Raw genomic sequence first — 20,294 nt, 5'->3', positions numbered from 1 at the left:
GCCCTGGGTTCAATCCCCAGTGAAACACACACACACACACACACACACACACACACACACACACACACACACATTCATGGACTTGCCTAGTAGTTTTGAAGTATTAAAAATGCTTTACATGGGGCTGGGGATATGGCCTAGTGGCAAGAGTGCCTGCCTCATATACATGAGGCCCTGGGTTCAATTCCCCAGCACCACATATACAGAAAATGGCCAGAAGTGGCGCTGTGACTCAAGTGGCAGAGTGCTAGCCTTGAGCAAAAAGAAGCCAGGGACAGCGCTCAGGCCCTGAGTCCAAGCCCCAGGACTGGCCAAAAAAAAAATGTTTTACATGTATTACTTTATAGTCTAATCTAGTGAAAAATGTGGCTAAGTTTTATTGTACCATTAGTAATTTTGCACCAGTAGTTTTGCCTTTGGTCAAGGAACAGTTATGATAGTATATTACCCACTGGAGATAATTTGGTTACTGTCTTTTAGGGAAAACTTAACCCCCCACCACACACCATATTTTTCCTTTTAATAAGTTCTTTTAATTACTACTAAAATCATGTATAACAGTTTAAGCATCTGTAAAAAAGCATCTGTAAGCATCTGTAAAACATGCCATTTGCTTTATTGGCATTATTATTATGTGGCAAACTTCGTTAACCTGGTTTGTTTTAGATGCTTGCTTTATTAGTCAGCTATCCATTGCTGTGGCACATAAAATGCCTGAGCAGAACAACTTGTGTGGGCTCAAAGTTTCAGAGGTTTCCCTGCACCGGTCCTGGGCTCTGTGGTTTCTAGGCCGGTCATGTAGAAGAACGTCGTGGCAGGAGCCATGGTGGAATGAAGTGTCTCAGCTCCTGAGAGACAGGGAGGCAGAGTGCCTGAGCTAGTGGGCTTCCTCTTTTTCTTGCTTATATTCATTCCATCAGGCTCCAGTTTATGGGACTGTGCTATTCACATGTGGGACAGGTCACCTCCCTTCATGAGTTCCCTTGGGAAGCAGCTCTGCTGATATGCCCAGATGTGTTTTACTAATCTCATCTCCTAGGCTTTTCCAAATGCCACCAAGGAAGATGACCCATCACAGGTGCACAGGTACAGATGCTTTGAGGAAACTTACACTGACCTTCAGTATTGAAGTTATCTCTGTGAATTCTGTTTTTCATAACTGTATGACTTCCCTGTATGATGCCCTTTGCTTTTCTATTACTACTAGCTTCACTGACCAAGTCATATTCATAGAACTGTTTTTCAGCAAGCTGGGGAGACTACAAAGTAAAGCCACAAGCAAATGTGGCAGTGTTTGTGCAGACAAATCAGTGTGACCTCTTTAAAGTCATGTCAGAGGCCAGGGTCTTGATTTGTGGGAAAGGTTCAAAGGGACTGAGAACCAAATCTGATAATATAAAGTGAACTGAGTAAGCAAAGAAGGGAACTAGCATTTACTGGGCTTCTATACAAGGATGGTTGTATATTATAAAAAAAAAAAAAAGTAAGCCAGGTGCTCGTCGGTCATGCCTGTAATCCTAGCTTCTCAGGTAGTTTGCACCTGTCATCCTAGATATGGCAGGAAGCCTAAGTAGGAGAATTGCAGTCCGTGATGGCTAGGGAAAAAAGGCCTATCACAAATAGGTCATTTGCTTTATCAGCATTATTATGTGGCAAACTTCTTAAACTTGATTTGATTTGGATACCTGCTATCTTAGTTAGTTATCAGTTGCTTTTGCATATAACCAGCACTATACTGTCTTGTGAGTTTTTAATCTGCATGATTAAAACATTTCGATACCATTTAAGAAAAAACTTATTTGAAGAGAGGCATAGTGGTACATACTTACATCAAGCGCTCAGAAGGCTAAAACAGAATTGTGAACTCAAGGTCAGGCTAGGGTGCAGAAAGAGAGAGAGAGAGAGAGAGAGAGAGAGAGAGAGAGAGAGAGAGAGAGAGAGAGAGAGAGAGAGAGAACCTTGTTTCAAACAAAAAGCCCCGAACTTCAATGGAATCTGTGATATGTAAAATGAGCATTCATAGTTCACATAAGTCTTGGCCAATATAAGGCATCCAATATATATTTTTCTGAACTTAAGTACTTTACAAATCATGTTGACTATGTTATAATTAATTTCATAGTCTCGTCAAGCTCATGTTTGTAAGCCTAGGTAACTTGTGTCTTTCAAATATGCTAAGCAGTATAACAGAATGGTCTATTGAAATAATTGACAAAAAGAACGAACAACAATAGGCTCATCTGTATGGATAATCTATATGGATAATAAGTGTTGAAGTGTTTGTGGAAGTAGCTTTAGGAACTTGAACTTAATGATGCCTGTGAGTTTTGATGGTCAGTGAGAGAGTAAACTCAGAGATCCAGGATGATGCTAAAAGGGGGAACAAAGCCCCGTGCCCCTCTGAAAGCAGGAAGCCAGCTCCAGAGGAGTGAGCGAACCTTGAGAGGCAGAAACGGATGCCAGTCTCTTTTTTTAATACTCTTTCTAGAAACCCAAAGCTCCAACACCTTCCAGCACAGAGGAGGACCCCTGCCTGCCTAAGCCCCCACTGGACCCGGCCAAGATTCGAAGAATAAGCAGTGCCCGGGCACGCTTGTTCCGGGCAGCCTCCCAGGGGGCTCTTCTGCCGGACAGATCCCTTCCTCCAGCCGAGTGTAAGTCCATGTCATGTCCTTTCAACTCTGGGGACAGGCATGCTGCTTGAGTTTGCTACAGAAGCTATTTTTATGTGATTTTCCTAAACCTTTGTGATATATATATATATATATATATCTATACATATATATATATATGTACATACACTGAGTTAAGGTTGGTTATATATATTGTTTATATTTTCCAGGTATTTATAAAGAATATCTATCACAGGGTTTTATTTAAAAATAAGCATTCCTGGGGCTGGGGATATGGCCTAGTGGCAAGAGTGCCTGCCTCGGATACACAAGGCCCTAGGTTCGATTCCCCAGCACCACATATACAGAAAAACGGCCAGAAGCGGCGCTGTGGCTCAAGTGGCAGAGTGCTAGCCTTGAGCGGGAAGAAGCCAGGGACAGTGCTCAGGCCCTGAGTCCAAGGCCCAGGACTGGCAAAAATAAATAAATAAATAAATAAAAATAAATAAAAATAAGCATTCCTGTATAGTAAAAGGATATTAGGAGAAACATTTCCAAAGGGTTGGTTCACATACATCAGAAAAGAATAATTTTTAGAGTTTGAAAATCATTCATTTCAGAGCCACATGCCATTGGCTCCTGCCTATAATCCCAGCTATTCAGGGGGCTGAGATTTGAGGATTGTGGTTCAAAGCCAGCCCAGGAAGGAAAGTTCATGAGACTCTGATTTCCAATTAGCTATCCAAGAAAAAAAGAAAACAAAAAACCCATAAAAGTGGAGGTGTGGCACAAGTGGTAGAGCACTAGGCCTTGAGCAAAAAAGCTCAAGGACAGCCCCCAGATCCTGAGATCAAGCCCCATGACCGGCCCACTCACCCACATACACTCACGTGATTCATTTCAATTAGAAATGAATGAGAATTATAAGATTCTCGTCATGAACACTAATCCTCTCTGTTAATACCTTTCTGGTTCCTGGAACTGCGTAAGCAAATCTTGAATGGGAATTTTCCTCCTGCCACCGCGGTGTTGGCAAGGGCCTAGTCCACGAGACGCCATGTTCTCGGGACTGACTGCTTCCCATGGGTGGGATCTCACAGAGGCTTCCAGGCTGCAGGGAAGGATCTGTTAGTAAGGTAAAAAGCAAGCTGGCAGATCATATTAGCTTGTTTTAAGAGTGAAGCATAGGGACTGGGACTATGGCCTAGTGGCAAGAGTGCTTGCCTCGTATACATGAGGCCCTGGGTTTGATTCCTCAGCACCACATATACAGAAAATGGCCAGAAGTGGCGCTGTGGCTCAAGTGGCAGAGTGCTAGCCTTGAGCAAAAAAGAAGCCTGGGACAGTGCTCAGGCTCTGAGTTCACGGCCTAGGACTGGCCAAAAAAAAAAAAAAAAAAAAAAAAAAAAAAAAAGTGAAGCAGAATAGAATAATGGAAAATCTTAGGGTATACCATAATGGTAATCATTGCTTTGAGAGACTTCACTTCGGCCATCAGGGTGTGTTCAGGGTCAAACTATAAATGGGTTTTGTTTTTTTAACTATATGGGTCCAAAAAGTTGAACGATGACTTTTCCTAGGATCTGACAAACGTGAGCCTCTCAGTGGGGTTGGCTGAAAAGAGGTTAGGATACATCACACAGTGACAGAGACAGCCTGAAGATGGATTTCATGGGCACCAATCACCATGAATCATCACACTTGTTTGACATACAAGTATTTCATTTTTGCCAGTGGCCAACATTTAGTAGCAGAGCCTAATAGAATAATCCGGATTTAGGACTTGGGAAAAAGTAGATGTGCTAACACCCAGCCCTAGTTTCACCGGAAGGATTGGAGCTGCGTAGTGCCCACCCCATACCCTGAGATGTGACCTGCAGTCCACATGTTTCTCCGCCTTCTTCATTTCCGGTGCAGTCGCTGGGACAGAGGCAAAGTTAAAAGGGAAGCGGAAGCGTGGTTGAGCGTGTCCCACTGATGCTGCAAGCAAGGGAATCCTTAGGTTGTGTGATCTCTCAATTTGTCTTAACAGTCTGATACGAAGTGAGCCCCTAGCTTGTGCCAGATACCATTCTAGGCCAACAGTATCCCCAGCCTTAGATTGTCTATAATCTAGGAACGAGAAAGAGACATGGTAGGAAGTGACTGCCCTTGGGGTAATTTGTTTTAGATCAGTGACCTCTCTAAGGCATCTCGGCAGAGGTAACATCAGAGTTGAAATGTAAAACATGAGGAGGAGACAGTCACAGACAGGTCTGTGGTACAAATGTCCATGCTGAGTGGCAAAAGAATCAGAGAGGCCTCCAGTCAGAGCAGGCCTGGCTGCGAAGGCCCTGACCCCGTGGTAGCTTGGTAGAGGGTGGTTGACTGAGGGAATGTGGAGCCAGCTGAGGTGGCGGGGGGGGGGGGGGGAGTGGGGTGGGGTGGGGGGACTTGGAGCACAGCAGTGGTCTGGACTTGACTGCGCATGCTTGTAAGCACACTTCTCAAAGGTAACAGCGCGGGAGAATCACCAGAGGAACTCTCCAAACCTTCCATTACCAGGCTCCCATGTCAGACCACATAGATCAGAAGAGATTGGAAATGGAAAGCCAAGTACTGGTTACGATGATGGGGGCCTGGCTCTGGGGCCCATGGTCACCTCTTAGACACAGAATGAGCTCTGAATGTGAGCTCAAACAACTCTTGGGGGCTCAACCCCTGCTGCTGTTCCTGGTGATGTAAAAGTGACTGGGCGATGAATGTTTGCCACCACGCTCATCCGCAGGCTCCTTCCTCCCTGGCTCAGCTCCCTTCCTCCCTCTATTGAGTTACAGCACGGGGCCAGCCGCCATCTAGATGCCTATATGCGCTCAAGTGTGTCACTGATGAAGTTCTTCTAATCCACCTGTTGGCAGTGACCTCACATCCCTACAGGCCTGTGGAAATAACAGCAGTAACTCAGGAAATAACAGCAGTTAAGTCCTTGCCGTTTTAAAAGCACACATCAATTTAAAGTAAATACTGGCGCTCTGTGCCTTGGGATCTCTGTCATTTGTGTAGGAGCTGTGGATTTTATTTCCAAGGCACTATTGTCTTAAAAAAAAGGTGATCTGTTCACCCCAAGGCCCCCCGAGTCATCTGTGCCTGGAGAGACAGGACCCAGCCTTGCCCTTGGTGTGAAGTGTCTGTAGCTGACACCCAGTAGATAGGTTACAGGGTATGGTGGCAGGTTTGGAGTTTCTGGTTTGAGAAGGGAAAGGGAGAGGGATGGAGCAATCCTCTCCACAGGGCCTATGGTTAAAGGGCTTTGAATTCAGAACTGCTTTTAAACTGGATACGGTATTGTGGCTAATGAGTTCCCAGCTATCCCAGCTGGAGAGAGACCTCAGGACCTGCCTGTCACATTTCCAATCACCAAGGCCTCCTCTCACAGATGGCTTTCTCCTTGCTCACCACCGCCCTGGGCCTCTTCTTGCCTCTTCTCTGTCTGCAGCCTTTGGCGCTCCCAGCAGAGCCCAGGGAAGTTGAGCATCCAACTGGATGTGGCCATGAAAAATGAGCATGTTCTGTCTCCCATGGGGGGATCATGAAGGAAATAAACCAGATACCAACCACCCCCCTCATTGCTGAACACCTTTCAACCCCTTCCCCAGCCCACACCTCCAGGAATGCTTGTCACACTGAGTTCCAGAGAAATCCCCGGAATAGTGCAGGCAGAATATGGATAGCTTTTCCTTGGCAAAGGACCCAGCATTCAAATTAGTCATGGAAACACTGGCCACTCCTGGCCTTCCAAAGCACATGAAAGGATGTGAAACACCATCCAGGAAAGAAATCCATTTACATTTCATCCAACACACATCCAAACCTATCTCTTGAGAACACAATTTGGAAACCGACAGAAGACAGCAACACTTTTCTGTGAAGAGTCAGATTGTAAGCATCTTAGGCCCTGCGGCCATACAATCTCTGTCCAGCTTATTGAACTCTGCCATTACAGAGTAGAAGTGGCCCTTGCTAATTTTTGGCCACTGAAACTTGAGCGTCATTTTCACTTGTCCTAAATCATTGCTCTTCATTTGATTTTTTTAAAAATCGAAAGTGTCAAAACCCATTCTTAGTTCCCAGTTTTGCCCAGGGAGGCAAAAATAAGAAGCAGGCTAGATTTGCTGGTGGTGTGGTTTTCTCACCCCTGGTAGAAAGGATGAGGTCCCAACTCCGCTGCGTACTCAGCGCTCGGCGTACCTGGTTCCAGCCTTGAGTTGCAAGTCCTCCTCTCACCTATCCTTCTTCTGCTCCCCCCCACCACTTTCGGTGGGGGCACCAGCACTGGGGATGCCCTTGTAGTTCTCCCCCCACACAATGCTATTTCATGATTCAGGCAGGACCCACTGTATAATTTTCTGGGTTCAGTGAAAAGAAGGAAAATGTGGACCTCTTTGTTTAGACAGTGGGAATCAAAATAGCCCTTGAAGCGGTCTTTGACTCTGGACCTTGCTCGGTTTTCTTTTTGCCTCCCATTAACCCCTTCTCAGATACTTCTCAGGCTGCATCTCTTTCATTAATCTTTCCCTGATCAACTCCCAACCTCTCAACTCCTCGCCACTGTCTACCTCCTTGTTACCTGGCTGGGTCCACACTGTCCTGCGCTCGTCCCTTTCCTCATCTGCTCTCTGTCTCCGTGACGACGCTGAGCAACTTCAGTAGGACATGTGTATGCTTCTACTCGTAGCCCAAGAACCTACAACAGTTCGTGGCATATAGCAGATATGAAAGAAATGTCTGTGGGTCAGCTGTTTGCACGTGGCAGTGCTGCAGCTAGTGGTGTCCTTTGGGCGTGTCCACAGAATTAGTACACTGTGCAACACACATTTGCCAGGGAAACACCAGCCTTGAGCATACATGCTCGTTTTACCGATGGCCGTCCATCAGCAGTCTGAGTGGGCCCAGGGTAGCAGTGACCTGCTCACCCCACAAGCTGGAAGAATAGAACACGTGGTACTGTTTGGCCTTGTAAAGCTCTGTGATAAAGCTGGGATGTCTTGTTCTCCATAGGATCACTTGTGTACAGAACAGCACCTGGCACATGGCAGTGTTTAATAAATACAGAGTGAAAGAAATGCTACAATAGCAATAGACTAAAACTGCTTTGTAATCAAAACAGTATGTGTGCTTAGTAATTTAGTAGTACAGTCGTTTGTGGTGGTGTGGACCAGAAGACAGAGTTCCAATAACAACAACGTGTGTGGTGTGTGTGTGTGTGTGTGTGTGTGTGAATTGGAAATAAAAGTCTCACAGACTTTTCTGCCTGGGCTGGCTTGGAACCACAATCCTCAGACCTTAGTCTCCTGAGTAGCTAGGATGAAGGACTGAGCTCCTGACACCCAGCTAGGCCACATCATTTCGTTCTTACTTTATTCCCAAGAAGGGGGCGCAAGAGAGGGATGATGGGCCCCTGAAGAGGCAAGGGAAAAGTTGAGCAGCTGCCCACATCACTGGGTGGTGTCAGACGCCCGCTCTGCCCCACGGCCGATGCTTCTGGAAGCCTGCTCTCTCCTCCTGTGTCGGCCTGGCCCCCTCTGCGCCTTTAGATTGGTCACTTTGCATTTTGGCTTCTTCATTTTCTCATCAAAATGAAGGTTGGGCTCACTTTAGGTTTAAAGTTTAGTGTTTTGAAAGCAGGGAGCTTGCTCAGAGTGCCATAGGTGGTTTTGTTATTGTTAGCTTTTATGGGTTTGTTGGTTTCTGAATAAGTACAGAAAAGGAAACCTTGAGTCATTTTGGAAAAACTTGCAAAAGACCATTTTCCTATGTGAAGCTCATTTCGCTCCCCAAGCCCCCACCTTCCTGCTGTACTACAGATTTACTTTCTCTCCCCCTTTGACAAAACATTTTATCACAGGTTAGACAGAGGCCAGTAGGAGCAGACATAATTTCAAATGTCAGCTGACTGATAAAGTGTTGTATGTTCATTCTAAGACTCTGTGTTCATAAACTCGATGTGTTTTGTTTCACAAGCAGGATGTCTTCTTGCAACTTGACCTCAGTCCTCACTAGGAAACTTTATGATAAGTCCAGTTAGTGCTCGTCGGAGCCCCTCTGACGGCCACCTTCCCCTTCCCTCACGCTGCTCTCCTGCTGGTCCGCTCTCAGCCCTGGCATCCTTTAGCTTTACAGCTTCCATACTAACCAGTCTCCTGGCCTTTCCTGTCATGGCAGAGGTGCTTTGAGAAAAGCTTGCCCCCCTTCTCCTCCTAGGAGCCCCTATTGCCCCTCTTCCTACTCCCTTTTCCCCTCTTTTTTCTATTTTTGCTTTCTTGGGTCAGGCTTATTATAACAGACCATAAATCTTACTTACTATGGTGTATTATTGTTGTATTTTTACAGCCACGGGGGTGGACTGTGTATGAGGCAAATCATCTGTTTTGCCACTAATGCATCCCCAGTGCCCAGAGCAGAGCTTCACATCAGGGAGGCACTTGATAAATTATTTTAAGATGAACCAATGTGACATATGAGAAAATGCATTGTTAGGGAACATGGAAATACCTAGGTAGACTAAGTAGTTCAGACCCTAAATTCTAATGCTTTCCTTCAAGTAGACATGAAGTCAATGGAGTCAAGATTCTATTCATTTTTAATGGCAGAAGTGATGACTTAGACTTAACATTGGGGTTCAGTCTTGTGTTCAGGGAGGCTTGGCCATAAAACATATGAACGAATAACTTTAAAATTATATTTTATAATGTTTACAAGTAGCATTGTAAGGCACTGATTGCTGAAATAAGAAATGCTTTGAGAAAACATTTTCTTGTTATTACAGCAAAGAAGGCAACACAATGCAAGGAAACAGTTATGAAGGGAGACTCTATGGTGAAAATCAATGGGATTTATTTAACAGACCCAAACGCCATTGGCCACTTAAAAGGTCACCCACTGCAGCTAACTTATGATGGAAGCTTCAGAGAAATCAAAGGGCAAGAAGTGTTCAGAGAAGCACCGTCTTTACCAGCTCATCTCAAGAGAGGAGGGTCAGTATACTTTATAGTTAATTTTCTGGTAGAGTAACTATGTCGTTTATGAGTTTATTTTCCATTGTATGTAGAGGATTCATGTTCTATTTCCCTTTTAAAGGAGAAAATTTTAAATGAATGTGTGATTAGGAGAGATCTTTTTCCTTCACAGCTGGATAGATGCTTGATCATTCCCAGTATAATCCCCAGAGACTATTTTATTCATAATTGCCAAAATACTGCTCCTTGGAGCTGTCAGAATAAGGTTGAGTGAGGCCAAAGCAGCCATCCCCTGAGTGATGACTGACATTTTGTTTGTGTCTTGTTTGAGACTCTTGTCTGGCCTGGAACCTCCCATTACACACGTTGGGTAGTGCAAATGCGGTTACTCTATTGTGAATTCCACAGCAGACCTGTAGATTTCAGCTATCTGTGCTATTGCTCCATTAGCCCCTCCTGGCATGAATGATTGGCATTTACTTGTAGGCTTCCTCATGAAGTATGTTACCTACAGCTTGAAGGCCTTAGAGGAGAACGAACATTCTCTCGATGGGCATGAAGATAGCAGGGAGAACAGGTTGGTTCTCAGTCTGTCCAGTAGTGCTGCAGAGATCAGTACAAGGTCTTGGAATGTGCAGGGTCACTCAGTTAAAGATATTTTTTTCTAGCATCCTCGATTGGGTCATCGTGGACAAATGCCCAGTTCAAATTTGCTTAACAAGATTAAATGCCACGGCCTATTTTTTTTTAACCAAATACTTATGCTTTTACTTGAGATTTTTGGTTCTGCCTTTGGCTGAGCCACATGGACATCCCAAAACTTTTCCCTGACGTGGTTGTTTGGCAGCTGGTTGGTTTAGCTGAGCTGACCTTGTGTGCGGATGCAGCCTAGAGTGTCAACTCAAGGAATTCGTATGAAGTAACCTTGAGGTCCTTGTGATGTCGCTTTGCATTCAGAACATTTTTTTTTTAATGAAAGGGGGGGCGGGGAAGAAATGTCTCCTTAAGTGGAAGTGAACAGCCTCAAATTGGGACTCTGGGAGTTGAGCCCATCAAAGTGGCCTTTGGAGTCGAATCTTTTCCAGCGGGTGAGTAAGAATAGACCGTGGCACTCGGCCCTGAAACACAGAGGGCAGGAGGACAAGTTGAGTTTCCTTCTGTCCTGGAGTAAAAAAGGAAACATTTATTTTGCTGCATCCATCCTTACAGTAATGAAAGCTGACAAGGAAAACCAGACAAGAGCTATTTAGTTTGTTTATTTATTTTTGTAAAGCTTCAGATGTTGCAGAACAACCAGACATCGCCAGAGTTCATTATGTCTTTCTCATTCAGGGACAGCAGGGGCATTTGGTGGTTACATACTGCATCCCACAAACATCAAAGAACAGGTCCTTTGAGGGGATGGGCCCCAGTCTTTCCTGACTATCCAAAGGGAGGAGGTGTTGGTGGCAGCACTGCAGATTGCCCCTTTGTTTTGCAAGCGTGGTGGCTTTGGTATAGCGCTGCCACGGCCTGAGCTGAGTCTACAATGCACCCTGGGAAGTGGAACTTTTGGTAACAAGCTTTCCCTCCTTTCATCTTTATGAGGAATTTTGTTGAAGGGATGCCAACAACAGCAACCAAAAAGAGAAAAAAAAAAGTTTATGTAGCAGGATTAAAACAAACCAGAAAATGGAAACTCTTAGCAATTCTCCCTTCAATTGCATTTGGGAATCAGTCAGGGACACTTGATAATTGTTTCTTGTAAACATTTAAATGAATAATTCCAAGAAATGATCTGTGCTAGGCGATGGTGTATTCCCAGTTTTGATGTAAAAACCCTCCCCTCAGTTACCATTATTTTTTTATCTGGAGACCCAAAGTGGGAAGTGAAGGCCCATGGCAGGAAGCTGGGCTGGTGGAAGGGAGCTTGGGGGGGTGGGGGGAGGCAGTGGCAGGGGACAGGGCAAATGATGGCCAGCCTGCTCTCAGTGTGGGGTCTCCTGGGCTTCCCTTCATATTAAAATGCTGATAGTTAAGACACGGAATGGCCTGAAGTGTAGCTTTACACCAGTTACGATGGGGAAAGATGTGCTAAGCGAGGTGCCATTGCAAACAAGATATTTGGTTCTTTTATGTGGTTGGTTTTGTTTTTTTTTTTTTTTTTTTTTTGCCAGTCCTGGGCCTTGGCCTCAGGGCCTGAGCACTGTCCCTGGCTTCTTTTTGCTCAAGGCTAACACTCTGCCACTTGAGCCACAGCGCCACTCCCAGCTTTTTTTCTATATATGTGGTGCTGGGGAATTGAACCCAGGGCTTCATGTATACGAGGCAAGCACTCTTGCCACTAGGCCATATTCCCAGCCCACAAACGAGATATTTGGGATGATTTAAGTTTCCCAAAGATTCTCCAGCTTGTATGAGGCTGCCATCCTCAGCCGTGTGTCGCTGAGGACTCCATTTAAAGGTTGGAAGGTGGCACTTCACTACTTCTCATTCTGTATGACATGATTGAAAAAATTAGCAATGATATTAACGAGGAGTATGAGCTGAGCTGAGTGCGGGTGGATTATTTCTTATCTACTCAGGAGGCTGAGATCTGAGGATCATGGTTTGAAGCTAGCCTGGGCGGAAAACCCTCCAAGCCGCTTACCTCAATCCATAAAAAGCTGAAGTGGAAATGTGGTTCAAGTGGTAGAGTGTCAGGCTTGAGTGAAAAAGCTAAGCAAGGGTGTGAGCCTTGAGTTCAAGTGCCAGTGCTAGCACAAAAGAAGGAAAAGAAGGGAAGAGAAGGGGAACAGAGGGGAGGGAAAGGAAGGGAAGCAAAGGGAAAGGAAAGAATGAGAAAGGGAAGGAAAGGACCAGCAAGGAGTGTGTATACCTCCATCCAGCCAGTGGTCCCATCTGATGAGCCCCTTCTGCATCTGTGTAAATACCACTAAGGCTTTCTGTATGAATGTATCCTGGCTTGGAACTATGACCTGGGGGGACTCTCAGGGCAATCCACCAGGAGTTAAGGTCTCTGCAGAGTCTCAGCTGGTCTCTCAGCTGCTCGATTTAGCTGTACGTCTTCTAGGAAGTTTCCTAGCACCCCTCAGGGGGCTCCTTTTCCTAACATAGGAGATAAAAGGACTTCTCTCCCTCCTTTATCTCTTCTACCTTCCCAATGGTAGGTTTTGGAGTGAGCACTAAGGGTGGGCAGCCTTTCTTGTAAACTAACAAGGGCCTTTAATATAGTTAAAATAAAAAATAAGGGAAGTGAGCTTCTGGCTAACAATAAAGTCAAGCACTCTGCAGAAACCCAATGAAAACAGAAAAGAATGAAAAACAGAAATAAATGTCAATGAAACAGAAGAAATGGCTCCAAGTCCATATTATAAAACATGGAGTAAAGCTTATATTGCAGTGCTGGGTTTGATTGTTTGTTTGTTTTTTATCTTCCTGGCACACTTCCCTATAGGGAATCAGCCCTCTCACATTGGGTAGTACATGCTGCTCTGTCTGCCCCTGCCCTCCTCATGGCCCTCACTGGGGGTGGCCAGGTGAGCCTGCACTGGCCATCACAGCCCTCCAGCCCCCCCCCCCCCACTTCCCAGCTCCAGCGGTTGGTTCAGGTGCAGGCACATCAGCCAAGTGCCGCAGCTGGATTCTGCCCTGGGACACTCCCAAGGTCTTTGGGAAAAGCACTCTTTTTCCAGGCTGCAAAGATAATGTGATCTTGCAACTGACAGAAGCCCTTTCACTGCCTTGTGGAGGGAAGCTCTGAAAGTAGTATACAATCAAGCCAGCAATGCCGCTCAAGAATGATTATTAAGTCCTAGATCCGGTACTTGGAGCCACCATGTCAACATTGCAGTCTGCTTTCACTATGTTCCTTTTTCTTCCTTCCTTCTCTTTTTCTTCCTCCACTTCTTTCTTTTTGCTCTCCCTCTCTCTTTCCTTCCCTGTCCCCCTTTCTCCTGGTGTTTCAGATTAAGTTTTGTTACTTGAACTATGGCAATCAAAAAGTCTAGTTCATTTTCTAGACTGTGAAAACAAGGGGTAGTCTGAGAGTGGATATATACCTTTCCAGGCTTTGCCCACGAAGCAGATTTTGCTAAAAGTGGGTTCTCCATTTAGGTGGATGTACCCAGTAGCCTGTTAAAAGAGATGAGATCTAAAGATGTGGGTTGCCTGCAAGAAAAGAGACGATGCCTGCAGGAACTCAGTTCAAAATACAAATCGTGAAGGCTGGGAATATGGCCTAGTGGTAAAGTGCTCACCTCGTATATACGCCCTGGGCTCAATTCCTCAGCACCACATATATAGAAAAAAGCCAGAAGTGGTGCTGTGGCTCAAGTGGCAGAGTGCTAGCCTTGAGCAAAAAGAAGCCAGGGACAGTGCTCAGGCCCTGGCCCTGAGTTCAAGGCCCAGGACTAGCAAAAACAAAATACAAATCGTGAAATGGCAGGGCAATGGTGGAGCTGAGGGTGGCATGCTCTCTTTATTGCCTGTGAGCTGTGTGTGTGTGTGTGTGTGTGTGTGTGTGTGTGTGTGTGTGTGTGTGTTGAGGGGGAGGGGCTTAGTAGATTAGAATTCTAGCAGTCTACCATGTAAAGTGGCTTTTTAGTGAGTCACAGCATCCTCTTCTGCACATAATCCTCTGAGTAAAAGAAAATAGACTTTATCATTGCAAGTCCAAAAGTGATTCTAAAATGTAACTAACCTCCAGAGTACCCATGTTCTCTCTTCCTGTGGATCTTATGCAACTTCAACAAATAAAGACCAATTATATCAAGATAAAAACCGAACTAAGGTGCAGCTTAGATATGTAAAGAATATGACAAAAGACAGGCTGCAGTGGTGGCTCACATCTGGAATCCCAGACGGAGATTGCACGGATTTGGGTTGAGGCAAACAAGATCCTGGTAGAAAAATTACTTAAAAATATAAGGTGGGGGGAGACCTTCAATGGTAGATCACCTACCTAGCAAGTGCAAGGCTCTGAGTTCAAACCCCAGTATTGCCTAAAAAAGAAAGAAAAAGAAAAGAAATAACATGGCAAAAGACAGATAAAGAAAAGATATCACAAAAGACAGTATTCTCAAAACAATGTGAGAAGAGTTAAAACAGTTCTCTAATGTCTCATAGGAAATGTAGGTAATGTGAACCTTCCATTTTACAGAAAAGGAATTAGAGCTCTTCTTACAGGAACTCAAATTAGAGATTATAAATCCATATGAGGTGATCAAAATAAACATGCAGTTCTCAAAAAAGAAATCAAAGAAAACTAAATGAATGTGAGGAGAAAAGTGACAGTAGGTAGGATTAAAAAAAATTGAGAATGAAATGAGGACAGGCAGAAGAAATCACACAAAAAGCAATGAATAAGGAAACAGCTGTGAAAAGAGAGATTAGGAGAGATATGGAAGAACAAAATTCAGATTCTTGAAGAGAATCCCTTTTCTTCTCTTCCCCTATCTCCTTTCCTAGCACAGATAGGGAGTTGCGGACCAGCCAGTTTTCAGAGTGAGTATACATATTAACTCATTTAATATCCACAGTAAGCAATGGAGACTGGAAGAGGTCAGACCAGCAAGGACAGAAAAAAAGCATTACGGTATACTAGAAGAAAACTTTCTGAAATAAGAGCTTATAGTGAAAGCATCTTAATAGACAGTGTTCAACAAAACTTGGTATGGAATAACACTAAAATGTTATGTTCCTAGCAGTGTTCAGCACCGGAACACTACCTACTATACCACACATATTCAATAACTGTGGAAGGGGTGAACGTCTGGCTCTTGGAAGCGCAGGACACTCTGATACCAGGAAATGAATAGATGCACAAGAGATAGAGGAGATTTCATCCAGGCACTTTGCTTCTGCACGAGGTGCACTGCCACTCTCCCTAGAGCTAGGGAGGCACACCAGCTGGGGTGATCCACTTGGCTTTTATCCCAATCCATGCTGTTTCTCTACCTTGTCAAAGAGTCAGGCTCCTATTGTTTTAGAATTGCTTTCTAGGGTGACGGGGCAATATATGGAAGTTAGAAAGCACACTAACTCTCTCAAAGGGAACAGGGCTGGGAATAGGCTCATTGATAGTCACAGGTGGAGTTTGGTAAAGTCAGTGGAAAGTTTCCACGCTAGGGGGAACTTATGCCCTTGACATGACTGACGTATTACCAATACCCAGATGATACTCATGATTAAAGTCAAAATAATTCCAGGAAATATGAGTACCTAGAAATATCAACACAGAATGGTGACTGGTTACAAGATGGTGACATTCTGGTGTGAACGAGAAGATTGCTTTTTCTCACATGGAGAAATTATCCTAAGACCATTCAGGCCACAAAAGCAAGCCATACAACAGGAAAAAGGCAAGCTAGCCTCCTGCTTTATTAGAATATCACTCAATTCCAGAAGAGAGTGGAGGAATGTCTCAGCATAAAAAGGAATGGCCCAAAATTACATCACCAGCCAAGTGGCCTTCAGAAGTAAAAAGGTATCAGGAAATGAATAGAGGTGTTAGGTAGACACTTGCAAAGAGGGAGAACTAAAGAAACACACTGGTCACGTACCTTCTAGAAAACCCTTACACAACAAAATGAGTCAGAATTCAAAGCTCAGAAGTGACGGTCTAGTGTAAAAGCATCATGGTATTGGCTTTGTTTTCATAGCAAATTAAAACTGAACAGCCCTTGAAAATGATGACTTAGGAACAGAAACCTCAGTGGTGCTGTGGAATATAAGTTACTAAAACCAGTACTTGGGAGGAAGCATGAATACTAATTTCTTCACTTTCATAATAAGGAATGGATGTTTCAGTAATTACAAACTGAAATGAAAATAGTTTGAAAAGTGATGGTTTCCGCATCCTAATGTTTTCGTTATTTTTCTTCTTAACTTCAGCAAGATCGGTTAGGAACTCGTACCCCTTGGGAAGACCCTTCATCTGAAGCCCTACAGCCTCTTCCGTTTCATCTCATTTCCATTTCTCTGTTAAAATCAAGCAAAATGTTCACTTCACACTTCTCATTACAATAATGTGTGTGGTAGGATTCCATTTTTTAATTAAATTTTATTGATAAAGTGATGTACAGAGAGGGTACAGTTACATAATAAGGTAGTGAGTACATTTCTTGTCATATTTGTTACACCCTCATTTTTTTCCCTTCCCTAGTTCAGATAAGCATATATACAATATCCAGTGTACCAGAATCATATACAGTGACCACAGGGGGTACGTCAAAGGAAATTCACCTAGTACATTAAACATAATGACAACAGTAAAATCCTCCTGTTTCCATCTCTTGGAGTTCATTTTGCTTAGCTTCATCTTATATAATCATATGTATGTAGCTGTTGAGCTATTGTGCTCCTGGCAGGTCTATCCTAGACCTTTTTATGTTTATTTAGTAATTGTTTGGTTTTAGAGACATGATGTAAAGTCGCTGACCAAAACATGTGGAAATACCATTTGAAAAGAAGTTTGTTATCTTACAGACATGATCTGTCCTCTGTGCTCTAGGCTTGTCTCGCTCAACATTATTTGTCCAAGATCTGACCATTTCCCTGTGAATGCCATTATTTTATCATTTCTTTTTTTTGTGCCATTAAGATTACCTTTAAGTAACACATTAAACAAGAGATTGATTATCTAAAATCAAATGTAACACTTTTGAAAGAGACATATTCTAAAATAACTGATTTCAATGACAAATTAAAAATTTACTGAGTAGTTTGATTTCTAAGTTTATCTTGCTGTTAATTTCATTAAACATATTGACTATTTTTTCAGTAGGCAGACAATTATGTTTACTTTAGAGACAATATTTTTTGTTGATTATTCAGTAGAATTCATTATATTACCTAATATGCACAGAATGGACTTTTCTGTATTTTTTTGTGTGTTTTCTTTTTTGGTACTGGGGATCGAACCCAGGACGTTGCACTTGCTAGGCAAGCGCTTTGCCACTGAGCTACATCCCAGCCCAGAATGGACTTTTCTATGAAATTATGTAGGATGTCATGTTATCTTCATATTAATAACATAATTAAGTTTTATTATGTAGTTGCCATATGTATGTATGCATGTGTGCTTTCAGTTATCAGAACAGAGCCTAAAGTTTAAAGATGTTAAATGATTCAGTCAAGTCACAAAAGTAGCAATGAGGATGTTTCAGAAATTCTTGACATCTAAAACAATTTGTATCTAAGTCTGTGTAAATGAAACATGTGGTCCTGGCCCCACAGTTGTACAAATCATTTTATATGGATTTGTTCACCTGCCTCTTTGGAACTTCTGTTTTCTCATTCTGTCTCTTCATCTAAACATATAGAAAACATCTGGAATGATGTTTACCACATATTAATGATCCTTATTTCAGGGTGATGGGATCTGGGATGGCTTTTAAAAATTCTCCTTTGTACTTATATTACCAAGACCTTAAGAAATAATAATAAATACATCATTTCTCAAAAACAATGACGTCATTATTTTTAAGGAAATTAAAATGTATTATACTCATAACTGATATATTGAACGGAGACTCCTTTATGTAACTACTTAAAATACTTTAAAAAAATAAATTAAGCTGGGGCTGGTGGCTCTTGCCTGTAATCCTAGCTACTCAGGGGGCTGAGATCTGAGAAATGCAGTTGGAAGGCAGCCTGGGCAGGAAAGCCCATGAGACTCTTCTCTCCAATAGACTACTCAAGCTGAAGTGGTGTGGCTCAAGCAGTAGTGCACTTGCCTTGAGCAAAAGAAGCTCAGAGACAGAGCCCAGGCCAAGTTTGAGCCCCAAGACTGGCAGGCAGGCAGGCAGGCGGGAGGGAAGGAAGGAAGGAAGGAAGGAAGGAAGGAAGGAAGGAAGGAAGGAAGGAAGGAAGGAAGGAAGGAAGGACGGACGGAAGGAAGGAAGGAAGGAAGGAAGGAAGGAAGGAAGGAAGGAAGGAAGGAAGGGAGGGAAAGAATGGAATTAAGAGGGGCAGAGAAAGAGAGAGAGACTGAAATACACTGTTAATGTGTGGAAAGGTAATGATGATATCTTCTAATTCTCAACTACTATATAATGTAAATTAATTTTTAAAAAAGAAATGAAGGATAATGTGGTGGCAAAACTTGCCGTTCGGAAAAGACAAGCCATTAGGAAGAATGAGTTTGTAAAAGCCCATCTAATTTGATCGTTCATCTTTGCTGTCCGTTTCTAGTCAGCAAAGCCCTGCATTGGGCTGCTGGGATGGACCTTGGGCTTGAGAAGTTCTCTAGCTTATCAGCCCTGCTGCAGAACATAAGGCCCCAGAGCTGTGAATTCAAATCCCTCTTTATGAGATCTTCTTGTGATTTAAGTGCATACAAAAGGATTGGGAGCTGCCTGGGTTCAGGTGGGAGAGGACCTTGTGTGAGGCAAAGCAAATACTTCAGCTGGAGATGGAAGCAGTAGAGCTTCAGATCATGGGAATGATTGCCTGGGCTGAAGTCCTTCCTCAAGGCTGTCCCAGTGAGCAGTCACGAGGCCTTCCCCTGGGGTGCCGTCAAACTGTGGAGCTTTAACTGTGAGGGCAAACATGATACTGTGGATTTCGTTCTACCTTAAGGAAATTTATGGTGAACTAAATTAAGCTAGCATGGTTATCTACAAAGCAATTTCTTGTCACATTTGTATTGAGACAATTTGGATAATAGCCAGTAGTAATTGCTGAAGATTATTATACTGGGGTGTGTGTGTGAGTGTGTGTGTGTGTGTGTGTGTGTGTGTGTGTGTGTGTGTGTGTGTGTGTATTTTTCATCTTGGGCTACAATCCAACACTATGAGTAACTTAGAGGCCTTCCTTAAACTTTTGATCTTGTAAACATCCCTTTAAAATTATATCCTTTAAGTTCATCATATTGTGTGCTCCTATTTGAGTAGAATTGTATTTTGACAGTTCTTAGGAAAGGGTGTTAATTTGTCTTGAAGCTACATCTCTAAACCATGAAGACATAAGAAAGAGTCCACCACTCTCTGGTGGCGGCATTCCCAAATCGGAATGAAAGTATCAACAGGACAGAAATAAACAAACCAAACCCCAAGAGCCAACTCCAGTTTGTTGCTTGCCTTTACAGATAAAGTGCTATTTGCCTGTGGTCTCTGGCTGCATTTGCACTTGAGACAGCAGAATGGAACAGTTGTGATTGACTCTACATGGCTGCAATGCCTAAATATTTACTCCCTGATTCATGTCTATACAGCTTGGATCCAATTGTCAAAATGATGTGTCTTTTTCCTAGGGCAAAGAAAAGTTCCACTCAAAAGTCAATTTTTTTTCTAAGTATTGTTGTCATGCTGGGACAGAAATCAAGGCCTCATGTATGCCAGGCAAGCAATCTATCATGAGCTCCACTACCAGTTCCTTGCTATAAACATTCCTTAAAATGTTTCCAAAATGAAAACTAGTTTGGTTTTCTTCTTAATTCCAAATCTTTTACTTAGCTTTATTATTATTAGCTATTAGTTTAAAGCAGGAGTCATCAAATGACAGTCGTTAGCCAAGTCTGGTTATCTGCTTTATTATTTTTATAGCCCTTGAGCTAGGAATGCTTTAAATATTTTTAAAACATTACATTTTTAATTACGTATTTATTTTTTGTTGGCTGGCGGGGCTTGAACTCAGGGCCTAGGCACTGTCCCTGAGCTCTTTTTGCTCAAGGCTAGCACTCTATCACTTTGAGCCACAGCGCCAC

The 20,294-nt window shown here is 43.3% G+C and overlaps 1 protein-coding gene across 2 annotated transcripts in view; it reads left to right on the top strand.

Moving 5' to 3' along the window:
* The window catches only part of Armc2 (armadillo repeat containing 2), a 101,765-nt gene that overhangs the window by 7,218 nt on the left and 74,253 nt on the right, over positions 1–20,294 (top strand). For both annotated transcript variants that reach the window (XM_048353721.1, XM_048353720.1), the window contains 2 exons: positions 2,489–2,654; positions 9,418–9,625. In XM_048353721.1, coding sequence (XP_048209678.1) covers positions 9,450–9,625 — 176 coding nt within the window. In that variant the 5' untranslated portion in view covers positions 2,489–2,654; positions 9,418–9,449. The remainder of the gene's footprint in view (positions 1–2,488; positions 2,655–9,417; positions 9,626–20,294) is intronic.

This window comes from Perognathus longimembris, chromosome 9 (assembly GCF_023159225.1).
Source record: "Perognathus longimembris pacificus isolate PPM17 chromosome 9, ASM2315922v1, whole genome shotgun sequence".
NCBI classification, from domain to species: Eukaryota; Metazoa; Chordata; class Mammalia; order Rodentia; family Heteromyidae; genus Perognathus; species Perognathus longimembris.
Note: the sequence above shows the minus strand (reverse complement) of the source record. Positions and strands in the feature narration are given on the sequence as shown.